This window comes from Staurois parvus, unplaced genomic scaffold, assembly GCF_062004578.1.
Source record: "Staurois parvus isolate SC_StPar_1 unplaced genomic scaffold, SC_StPar_1.0 ptg000860l, whole genome shotgun sequence".
NCBI classification, from domain to species: domain Eukaryota; kingdom Metazoa; phylum Chordata; class Amphibia; order Anura; family Ranidae; genus Staurois; species Staurois parvus.
Genome location: NW_028318656.1, coordinates 928,983 through 941,295, shown reverse-complemented (window position 1 = coordinate 941,295; position 12,313 = coordinate 928,983). Strand labels below are relative to the sequence as shown.

At 42.7% G+C, this 12,313-nt stretch overlaps 1 protein-coding gene across 1 annotated transcript in view; it reads left to right on the top strand.

Annotated features, from left to right (window-relative positions):
- LOC149443281 (vomeronasal type-2 receptor 26-like) overlaps window positions 1–9,149 on the top strand; it is a 93,017-nt gene extending 83,868 nt beyond the window's left edge. Inside the window, exons 5-7 of the mRNA XM_089655681.1 lie at window positions 4,038–4,259; window positions 6,412–6,535; window positions 8,248–9,149. Coding sequence (XP_089511807.1) covers window positions 4,038–4,259; window positions 6,412–6,535; window positions 8,248–9,149 — 1,248 coding nt within the window. The remainder of the gene's footprint in view (window positions 1–4,037; window positions 4,260–6,411; window positions 6,536–8,247) is intronic.
- Window positions 9,150–12,313: the final 3,164 nt, after the last annotated feature.

The following is a 12,313-nucleotide window of genomic DNA, read 5'->3' as shown; positions in this document are numbered from 1 at the left end:
ATTAAAAGATTGCAACACTGAAAGTGACATTAATATGTTGTTATGGACTTTATTCTCACATTAATTGATTGATTTATATCACATGAGTGTTTTATTTCACATGTTATCACTTGAAAATGTGTTTCACTTAATAGCTGATTACAATGCTACTGAATTATTTAGGTTTATGTATAGCTTATTCATGTATTTATTTAATGTGGCAGCAGTGATCATTATTTAATTATTTGAAGTAATTTCTTTAAGCACGTATTCAGCGCAAGGGTTTTTAGTTGTGTTTTGTAAACTGTATAATCAAACTGCATTACAATGGACATGGAAGCCGAGACTACCATTCTGTTGAAGTCCATTGATATATAAGGCCTTGGATCTTCCCAGTAATGCCTGAGGCAGATGCATTGTGGTAACCAGTCTGCTGCTTTGCAAAAGTCTTCATAGACACTGCATGCGTTGCCCCAAAATGTAGAGATGGACCTGGCTGAATGAGCATCTACCACTTCTGGAGGCTCTTGCCTGGTTGCACAATATTTTCAGGATGACCTTGACACTCGAAGATGACAAGGCTTACTGCAGCTTCCTCCTCTGAATATGCCTGATGGAAATATGAACAGCCTCACAGAAGATTTAAACTAGGAATCAGATTGAAGGTAGGCATCTTAGATACCTGGTACATCCAGCTTGTGTAGGTTAGGTACCATCTGTGCCAGAAAGGATGGAATCACCGATTTGTTAGATGAAAATTGAAGCCACCTGGGGACAAAAGTGCTCAAGGGGCATAGGCCCCAACTTTTTCAGAAGAAAGAAGATGTAGGACTCTGTAGCTTTAAGCATTTGCAGGTCCAAAACTCTCCCCCCTGAAGTTATCGAGGGACACCGCTTCTTGAGTGATGTCCTGCCGAAGACTCCTTTCTATTGGTGCAAACAGAGACCTGGCAAGGAAATCCAGTGCCAGAATAAAATTCCACAAGGGAAATGTTTTTCCTACTCAGGGCAAACTCTCAGGACCAACCTCCTGAAATGCTTCCCTTGCAGCTCACACGCTCTTATTCCCAGATGAAGCTAAAATGGCTGAAATTTGATCCCTTACAGAACTAGGCTGAGCCCCAAATTCAGATCTGTGTGAAGAAATTATAGCAACTGGGCAACCACTGGGTTGCTAGGATCAAAATCCTGCTCAGCTGCAAAGACTGAACTTTTTCCAGACATCGGAGTAAATGGCATTTGTTGGTATCCTTCCTGAAACCCTGCAGGATTTACCACTGAAATAGGATAACCCTAATCCTTCCTTCTCAATTTCCAATCCATCCTGAGCCAAGTGTTGTGGAAACACTGGTAGCTGAAGTGCTTTGTCCAGGCTCCTGTTCCATGGCTAGGGTAAATCCCAGCCCTGCAGGCTAATCGTGCATGCGTGTTATTACAATGAGACTCTCGGACAACAGTCCCCCCTGGAACTTCATGACCAAATTCAGTAGAGAAAATCCATTTGCTAGGCAACTATTCCTTGGCTGAGTGGGCATCCACTTCCTCCACCAACAGGTGAGGGTAGCATGAGAGGCACCTTGTGAAAGGCTGGTGATGCAAACAGGATCAACTGAGGGAGGCCCCATGCTTCAGTGATATGGGCAAGATCTTTTCGATTAAGGACCCATTCATTGGGAACCAAAAACACCTGGTGCCACAGCCCCTTTTGGCATCCTGTGTGCCTGCAGCCTCTGAAGATTACATTTGGTCATGGACATGATAGCTCCACTTCCACAGGAACCTGCTGTTGAGTTTCGTTTATTTCTAAACACATGACACTGCTGCTGTGTTAACATCATGCAGAATACCCAGTCAAGCCTGAGTGCAAGGTGACAGCGCACATAGTAACTGCAGATGAAGATCTTCCCTGTAGCACAGGCATCAAAGGTGACAATATTCCAAGATAATGAACCTACCATGCAGGATCGAGTGATCCCCTGTCATGCCCATAACCAGAGACTCCTGCACATCTGAGGAGAAGCACTTTGAATCAGTTCAAGTGCCAACCTCTGTATTGCAAAAGGAAATTATTGGAACGTGCAGAGAATCTAGTGTGCCCAGGGTAGCATAGGGATGCAAGACATCATCGTTTCCAGGAGACCACTGAATTGGGAAGCTTGACAAAACTGTTCACATTCACATTCCGAAGATGCTCCCTGCTCCTTGGCCTATTCTGAGAAGGAGCAGAAAAGTATTCACTTAAGCAGTGAACTGGACTTCTGTATTGATGACTAGATGGGTCTGCACCCATTGTTTTGACAGCTCCAATCCAGCCAAAACATCTCAGGCTGGCCATATGAAATACCCTTTTGAACTAGTAGGTGATCTGGGCTCTGGGCCAACAGTAGAATACCATCCAAGTAATGATGAATGCAAAGCACCCCATTTCCTCAGAGGGGTTACACAGAGATTAGGACATTTGCAAAGGTCATCTGGGAAGTGGAGAGTCATGAAGGAATGTATGTAAACTGGAATGGTCAATCCCCCACTGAGACTCAGTTTCTTTAAACGCAACAGCAGTTGAATCTTCAGTCTTCTTCATACAGACACCGAAGAGAATAAAGTCTTTGAGGGAGAACTTAGAATCAATGTCCTTGGCAGTCATAGTATTGATGTACTGAAAGAGGACATCCACATCTTGAGCAGAAAATGTTACTCTGGTCTGGATGAAGAATAATTCTGGAGGGCAATGTCTAAACCACCAAAAGTAATCGAGTTTCATCATAGAAGGCACCCAGGGATCTCAAAAATGTGCTCTACCATCTGTGTGCTGAATCAGCCACACTAGCTTGAGGGGGGAAGGGGTCATCTCACAAACCTCCTGTAGCGGTTGAAAGGACCGAAATGGACCATGGTTGTTCTTCCTTCAGAAAGTTGCCTTTTCACACTCTTCCACCAGCTCTTGAAGTTTCTCATTCTGGAGAAACAGTCTTGAGTCTTGAAATGTAAAGTGGGTCAAAGTAGCCAAGAAAACTCACCTGAGCCATGACCTCCATGAAGAAGAAGACCAAACTGACCGCTCTTGAAATAGTGCTTAGAATAGGGATGCTGCTACTATTTGGATACTAGTCCACGTAGGGGGTCACTTTGGGAAATGTTCCCCCAATATTTTGGGTCCCACTCATAAAGCACTGGTACCCAATGCTTATGGGCGCTAGGCTCTTTTTAACTCTTGGTACCCTTTTTAGAGGTGCATCAGGAAGCTGGATACTGCACATGGGGACATGAGGGGAGGGGAGCACACAAAAAATGTAGGCAAGAAATAAAGACACCCAAACATTTGACAAGTACTTTGTAAAAAAAATTAAAATCCCCAAAACATGTCCCTTTTTGTAAATACATCATAAATCAGGATGCCCACAAACTTGCTGAAATGAAAAATCAGATGGACCTGGCACACATGACCAATCATCAGCTGCAGTATATAAGGGAAAAAGTGACTATAGTTGTGACATTATTGGCCATGGACATGTGCTCACAATGTTACAATGGGTGATGACCACTTTTGGGCAGTGATGTTATTGCTATCCCTGCCCCTTTGCTTACATAGTCAGCAATTCCCAGCCATGTAAGCAATGTAGTTATGACAGTGTTGGATGCTAGGAATGCGGCATGTGGAGGCATCAGGAAGCTGCCATGAATAGAAGCAGTAAAAATATGCCTCATTACACAATACAATGGTAGTTCTTTTGTTACCCCGCTGAAACTTTGAAATTGCTAAAGCCATATTGGAAATTCCCCCTGTTGCAAGTGCCACTGAGTGCACCTGCCGCCTGTTTCATATTCTTCATACCTTCTTCATACCTTCTTCATACATTCGGGTCAATATCCCTAGACGCATGTGTGGTGGCCCAATTCTACACTACTCAAAATTCATAGTTCATATTTATCACCTCTGAATTTTTTTTATATAATTACTAGGCTAAGCTGCTTTACATATGGCAGATTATACAAAAAAGGAAAAAGAAAATAGTTTGGAGAGGAGTGCAAAATAAATGTGTATCCTTTAATAATTTCAGATGAACAGATATCTGAGGACAGCGCACCTTACAAGTAAAGGAGGAGAGGAGATCCAGTTTAATAAAGGAAAAGTCTCATCCAGATTTGACCTATTAAACATTCTATATAAACCTAATAAATCCTTATCAAGGATTACAGTTGGATATTTTTCCAATGATGGGAGAGAACTGAGACTTCAACTTAATGAAAGTGCAATTCAATGGAATCCAAAATTCCAACAGGTATCCAGAGATTTAAAGGATAAGTTCACATTTAGTAACATGTTAAACTCATATTCAAGGTAACATGACAGGTATTATCTATGGGCACCTTCAGATACTTGTGTTCTCTACTACATCCACGCCCGCTACCTGGATGGAGACACGAGTTGCCGGTGGCGTGAGCTAGGACAAGGGGTGGTCTGGAGATGCAGCTGCATAGGGCACAATGGTTTATTGTAGGGATGGGGGCACCTTCCTTCCGTTACAAGGCTGAAAGGAGTAGTGAAAATGGCATCACTACTTCTGTCAGCCCAGAGCTGGGAGCAGCAAGAAGAGGATTTGGGAGCCAGAATGTGCTGTTTTCCCGCTCCCCCTCCTACTTCTAGCCAGTGCAGTTCTTCTGTATTACCAAGCAGGTGGCAGTGTTCACAGACACACAGGAGCTGAACAAGGAGGAAGGATGAGTGGGAGAGAGCGCACAGCTCACACCACCGAGCACAGAAATGTCCAGGAGAAAGCTACGAGTGGAGGAGAAAGCCATGAGTAGAGGTGACACAAGCATGTGTCCAATGTTACAATTGAGTTGCTCAGTGATTTTTACAAGCAAGTGACTGCTGGGCATAGGATCCCCTAAGCTTGTGCATCATGAATGGGGGGAGCGCAGTTGGCATCTTTTCCCTGGGCACTGGATGACCTTGTTCCAGCACTGCTGGTGCCTTTCTCCTTCTCAAGTCCACAACCAGCTCCTTTGTCACATTTAGATACAGATGATTATCAAGTAGTCTACAATCAATGACACAAGGGAAATGTCAACCTGCATAGCTCTTAGCTTCTCACCCAGGAGAGCTGGCCTGATAGCATCACAAGCACCAGAGAAGTAAAAAAAAAAAAGAGACCCATGACCATAACATGATTTAATTTATTGTTAGCTGTAGACAACAAGCACATATGGGAAAAATAAAAACGCTCAATTTTAAGAGAGCTAATTTTCCAAGGCTGTTCTCCAAGACTTAGACTGGGAGGGAATATTTTCATCAGTAACCACAACACAGAAATGGGAGTTCTTCAAAAAGACTTTATGTGAACACACTGCAAAATATACTCCCATGGGCAACAAGTTTAAAAGGCTAAAAATCAAACCTATGTGGCTTACGGCCAAAGTTAAAAAAGCTATAGATAATAAGAAAAGAGTTTTAATTAAATATAAAAATGAAGGAACACTATCATCATTTAAACATTACAAAGAATATAACAGAATATGCAAAAAGGAAATAAAGGCTGCAAAAATGTAAAACGAACCACAGATTGCAAAAGATAGCAGGACCAACCCCAAAGAATTCTTCAAATATATTAATAGTAAAAGGTCCGGTCCGCACATGTAGGCCCTCTTTCCCTCCTTCCTTCTTTCTCTCCCATCTTCCTTCTTTCCCTCCCTCCTTCTTTCCCTCCTTCTTTCTTTCCCTCTTTCCTTCTTTCTTTCCCTCCTTCCTTCTTTCTTCCCCTCCTTCTTTCTTTCTTTCTTTCTTTCTTTTTTTCTTTCCCTCCTTCCTTCCTTCTTTCCCGCCTTCCTTCCTTCTTTTCCTCCTGCTTTCCCTCCTTCGTTCTTTCCCTCTTTTCTCTCCTTCCTTCTTTTCCTTATTTCCCTTCTTATTTCCCTACTTCCTTCTTTTCCCTCCTTCCTTCCCTTCTTTTCTTTCTTTCTTACAAATGTAAAAAAAATAAGAACATATAAAATTGTAAAAAAATTAATTCAAAATAAAAACCTACTGACATTAGTCGCGGAACTACCAGGATCGCAAAGGTCAATCTTGCGACCAAGCTCTGGTGTGCCGTCACTGGGTTCCAAGGAAAGGGTCCCCGGGCTTGGGGTCGCTCAGTCCAAAATTGAAGTGAAGAAGTGTTACCTCATTTACTAAGCTCTGGAGCAAATGCACTGGTCTATTTGCCTTTAGTAAATCAACCCCACAGAGTCATACTATACAGAGCATACATCAGCGGAGATCCTGCCAAAGATCTTACCCTGCAGATACACAACAGTGCTCCAAGAATAAGGTACTTACAGGATTAAATAGAAAAAAAAATACAGTGGCATGCTATATATGATGTATGTGAATGAATGATACCAATTAACACTTCTCTTTTTAGTATCACTTTAACTGGATTTTGTCTTCAGACTCCACATTCTCTGTGCTCTGAGAGCTGCCTCCCTGGATACCAGAAGCTTCAACAAAAAGGAGGACAACCATGCTGTCATTACTGTGTGCCCTGCCCGGAGAATGAAATCTCCAACAAAACTGGTTGGTACCATTAATAATATGGCCTTCCTTATTCTTACTCCTTAATTATATAATGTATAAGTTGTACTTCCACTTTGCCATATCTCCCTGATGGATTCTGCCTCCAGTGTTGACTTTAGCTGAAAAGGGCATGCTCCAGCAATCCTCTTGATTTAATCAGCAATTCTCTTGATTTAATAAATAACTCACAACATATAATATATACAATAATGTTTTGTTTTTGTAGGATATATTGTTATAAGTGGAATGTGTTTGTTGTACATCATAAACCCTGTTAACATAAAATGGTAGCACAGCAACCACTTGCCCTCCAGAGGATTTACTCTACCCCTTTCCTGACCAGGCCATTTTTTGCTTTATGGTGCTGCGTTATTCTAACTGCCAATTATGCAGTCATGCAATGCTGCACCCAAATTAAATTTATGTCCTTTTTTTCCCAAAGAATTAAGCTTTCTTTTGGTAGTATTTGATCACCTGTGCGTTTTTTATTTTTTGCACTATAACAAAATAATTTTTTTTTTTAAAAAAACAAAATATATTTTACTTTTTGCTTTTAAAAATGTCCAGTAAAAAAAATAAAATAATCAAATTTTGTCATACATTTAGGCCAAAATGTATTCTGCTACATGTCTTTGCTAAAAATAAATCCCAATCTGTGTAAATTAATTGGTTTACATGAAAGTTATAGCATTTACAAATGGCGGTATATATACTTGGGATTTAAAAAAAAATGTTTTTAAATTTTTACTAGTAATGGCGGTGATCAGTGACTTATAGCAGGACTGCGGCAGGCATTCTGAAACTGGGGGGAACTGACATGGTGTCCCTGACATCCCCAGTGACACCATGTCAGTGATCAGTGCTAATAAAAAGCACTGACACTGTACTAACGACACTGGGCAGGAAGGGGTTAACATCTGGGGCGATCAAAGGGTTAACTGTGTGCTGTTTTACTAGACCCTGTGTGTTTGTGCTTCGCTGTGTGTGTGTAGGAGCTGACAGGGAGGAGAACTGTTTTGTTTACAAACAGTTCTACCCCCCATTGGAGATGTTTGGCAATCAGCGGGCGCCAACAAGTAATCACTGGCCAGGACCCTGTGATTGACAGCCTCGAATGGTGACATGGGTAGGGCATGCATAATCACATACAGTATGTATATATATATATATATATATATATATTTATTATTTTGTGCACCTGTGCCACCCTGTAGCAATACTTCTGCTATAGGGCGGGTGGGAAGCAGTTAAAGAAGTACAGCCGAAGCTCTGGATCACAGGAGTGCAGTTCGTTCTGTATGCCTGTGACCACTCAGTCAATCCAGGCTTTAAAGTTGGGATCCACCCAGGAGCCTTCACTGGCACCTGGCTCAGCCTCTCAGTGATCAGTTGGGAGCCAGAGCCAGCCGCTCCCTCCCCCTCCAATGCCCAGCATTACAGTGAGTAGGACACAAGAGGACACCACTAAGTGCAGTATTAGAGACAACTTCAATAGATGTAATAGGATAGCCAAATGTGTTACCTAAGCATCGTCCCCCAGCTTGACATCACTTTCGATTCTTTGTACCACGTTGGTTCTGGACGCCTCCCCATTCCTGCCAACGTGTGGCTTGGCGGCTCTCCGGCTCATCCCTTCATGCTGCGAGCTACTGCAGATACAGTATATATCCTGAAATTGACCTTTTAATAAAATAACTTTTTTTCTCTTTCAGATATGGAAAGGTGTTATGAGTGTCCACAGGATCAATGGCCCAACGACAGAAGGGACAACTGTACACAAAGAGCTACTGAATTCCTGTCCTATGGAGATACATTGGGAATTGCTCTTGTGTTTTTGGCTTTCTTATTCTGTTTTGGAACTATTATCATGTTTGGAATATTTGTGAAATATAAAGACACTCCAATAGTAAAAGCCAATAACCGGACCCTCAGCTTCATCCTCCTCATCTCACTGATCCTGTCCTTTCTATGTCCTCTGCTGTTCATCGGACGTCCCACAAAGGTGTCCTGTGTTCTCCAACAAACTGTTTTTGGGACTATATTTTCTATTGCAGTTTCCTCAGTTCTGGCTAAAACAGTTACCGTTGTCTTGGCTTTCCATGTTACCAGACCTATCAGTAAATTGGATGAATGGATGAGGAAACATTTTTCTATTTTTATCCTGATTATATGCTCTTTTGGGCAATTTCTGATCTGTGTCTTCTGGTTGACCTTCTCCCCACCATTCCCAGAGTATAACATCAAAGTAGAGGCGGGAAAGATGATATTGCAATGTAATGAGGGCTCTGTCACTGCTTTCTACATTGTGATTGGCTACATGGGTGGTCTAGCTATGTTGAGCTTTATTGTAGCGTTTTTAGCCAGGAGGCTTCCAGACACATTCAATGAAACTCAGTACATCACATTCAGCATGCTGATCTTTTGTAGTGTTTGGATCTCCTTCATCCCAGCCTACCTCAGCACCAAAAGGAAATACATGGTGGCTGTGGAGGTCTTTGCCATCTTGTCCTCCAATGCTGGACTCATGGGCTGTATCTTCATTCCCAAATGTTACATCATTCTGATCAGACCAAAGCTGAATGTGAAGGAAACTGTAGCCCAAAGAAAAAAATAAATATATACAGGCAGTCCCCGGGTTACGTACAAGATAGGGACTGTAGGTTTGTTCATAAGTCGAATTTGTTCATAAGTTGAATCAGGCACTTTTATAAGCACTAACTACTAACCAAACGACAGGATATTAGATTACGTTTTTGTAATAAGGTTACAGAAAGCAGTAAAACCTCAAGAGGCTCTAAACTGGTGTTTTGCATAAGAACTGCAGCTTGGACACATGTTTGCCTTAACATATTTAACTTTTATGTGCATGTAAATGTTTAAACATCAAATTCAACATTCAAATATTATACTGTAAACTCTTGTACAGTGTAGAGTACAACTTTAAACTATCTTGGCAGAGGATGGCATGTTGGAGAGGATTGGGCAGCAACAGTGTCTCCGACATCCAAATGTAATGCAGAGCTTGATTTTGCTGCTGGGGTCAATTTTGTAAAGTAGGCATCAAGGGAGGTTTGTACAGAGCTTTTCTTTTTCTCTTCATAAATAGTCTTATAGCATTTCAGACCTTCAGTAACTGCACGATAAACTTTTGCAAACCTCTCTGTATCAGGATCTTGCTCCTCTAAATTTGCCATTCCTGCTTCAATGAGATCAAAAGCATTAGCTAACGCTTTTGTAGAAAACTTTTTGGTTTGTGGAGTTTCTAGCCCCTGAGTTTCTTCTCTAAAAATACACTGTACTGTAATGTACTGTATGAGAGAACTCTGCTCTCCTTTACACAGCACACGCTGCCCCCTCCCCCCTGCACAGACGGAGGATCACTTCAGTGAGCAGCCTGACAGCCTCTCCTTTCCTCTCCCCGGAGGTGCAGACAGACAGTCTTAAATCACTTTGGAGATAGTGGGCAGACACTGCTAGCCCCACAAGTAACGAGCAATGGATGTCTCTGTCTCTTATGTCTCTCTGATGTCTCTTATCAGCTAGTCTCTTATCAGCTTGCTGCACAAGAATGCTGACAGCTTGACTTCTGGTCCCGAGGGAAGTGTACGTAAGTATGAGTATTACGTAAGCCGAATGTACTTAACTCGGGGACTGCCTGTATACAGTAAATATAATATACTTATTGGGATACAAGTAATGCTGTGAATTGTCAATAACAAATATTAGAAAAATAAAATTCTTGTCTTGAGAAAGTAAATTGTTCTCTTTCTTTATAAGTGTAGAGCTAGCCCTTTGAGGGTTGATGAATTGTTGGGTCCTCCTATTCCTGAAAGTTTTATCTGAGACAATGACCAGTTCATGGGCTTGTTTTCTTGTTTTATGAGGGGGAAAAACTTGGATTGGGATAAGGGGATATGGGATGTCCAACTTGACTTGGTAGAACAACTTGAGGACAACTTCCTTTATTATGCACATAAGAATGGATCCTGGGCTGCACTCTCTCTGGAAGGATTTCAGTCTCTCTTGGATCTGAAGCAATGTTACTCTCCTAAGATGACTATGCTACTCTGAAGAAATTCTCAAAGCACAAGTTACCAGGAAATACCTGCCCACCTGTCTGCCTTGAAAAGTGTCCCAGAGCAAGGGGTCTAGGTTAGCTGTGACACTGTCCTAGTAAAAGCATGCTGGATTTTGCATTTGCCAGCCCTCTCCTTTTGGGGTGTAGAGGTACTCACTCTGCCCCTTGTTCCTTCTGCTATGGTTAAGGCTGCTGTCCAGGCCTTTCGCTGTGCTAGTCTTCGAATGTTCAGCAAGGTGTCTTAGGCATAAGACTGCAGGACGGTGCAGATATCTCTCTCCAGTCTCCTCTCCTAAACAAACCAATGGGTGTAATAAAAGACGAAAAGGAATGTAACAACTATGCCCAAATCCTCCAACCAAAATCGAATTAATCTGTTTGAAGTTTATAAAGACTTGAATTTATTCCTGAGAAAAATTTTGCTAAGAATTCCATATCTTTCCGGAGAAAACAGGACATTTGCTCTATATTCAGAAAGAGAATAGCAAGCATTTCTAGACCTTGTGAGCCTCCTGGATGAGACATCCACTGCAGAAGAGCTGGAGGATGATTATACCCCAGATATTTGGAAAAGACATACTAGATTAATAATACCATCCAGGAGAATGCCTAATATTAGAGAAAATAAATGGCTTAGTACCTTTCTGGATCTAGTACATAATGACTTGTGCAAAATTGACTGGTCTATGAGGAACCCCGATAATCTTACTAAAGAGGAAAGAAGAGCACTTTTTGAGTTAAAAAATGTGAAAGATATCGTAATAAAGAGAAGTGATTACATTATTACATTGAGTTTATATAGCGCCAAAGGGTTTGCTCAGCGCTGTACAATAGAGGGGGGGACAATACATGAAACATTACAGCAGCTACAAACAGCACACGAGGGGTTATAGGGCCCTACTCTTTCGAGCTTACAATCTAGGAGGGAGGGGGTAGTGGTACAGGAGGAAGTGGCTGTGGGGGATGGAGTGGTAGGAGGAATGAAGGAGAGCAGCAGTTAGGTGAGGGTGGGGTAGGCTTCCCTGAAGAGGTGGGTTTTCAGGGAGCGCCTGAAGGTGAGGAGGGAAGGTGACAGTCTGATGGATTGGGGTAGTGAGTTCCAGAGGATGGGGGAGGACCTGGAGAAGTCTTGCAGACGTGCGTGTGAGGAGGAGACCTGGGAGCAAGATAGAAGGAGGTCCTGTGAAGAGCGAAGGGTACGGGTAGGGTGGTACTTGGGAATCAGGTCGGTGAGGTAGTTAGGGGCAGTGTTGTGAATGGCTTTGTAGGTCAGAGTGAGTAGTTTGAATTTGATGCGTTGGGCGATAGGGAGCCAGTGGAGGGAGAGGCAGAGGGGGGTGGCAGAGGTGGAGCGGGTGGTGAGGTGGATGAGTCTGGCCGCTGAGTTCAGGATGGTCTGAAGCGGGGAGAGCCTGCACTGGGGTAGGCCGGTGAGGAGGGAGTTGCAGTAGTCAAGGCGTGAGATAATCAGGGAGTGTACAAGTAGTTTAGCGGTGTCTGGGGTAAGGAAGGTGCGTATTTTGGCGATATTGCGGAGGTGGAGTCTGCATGTGTTTGTAAGTGAATTGACATGAGGTTGGAAGGAGAGGTTAGAGTCCAGAATGACTCCAAGGACTTTGGCTTGCGGGGCGGGATTGATGGTGGTGATGTTAGTAGTGATGGATAGGATGGGGGGGGGGGGGGCGCGGGCAGGAGGGAAG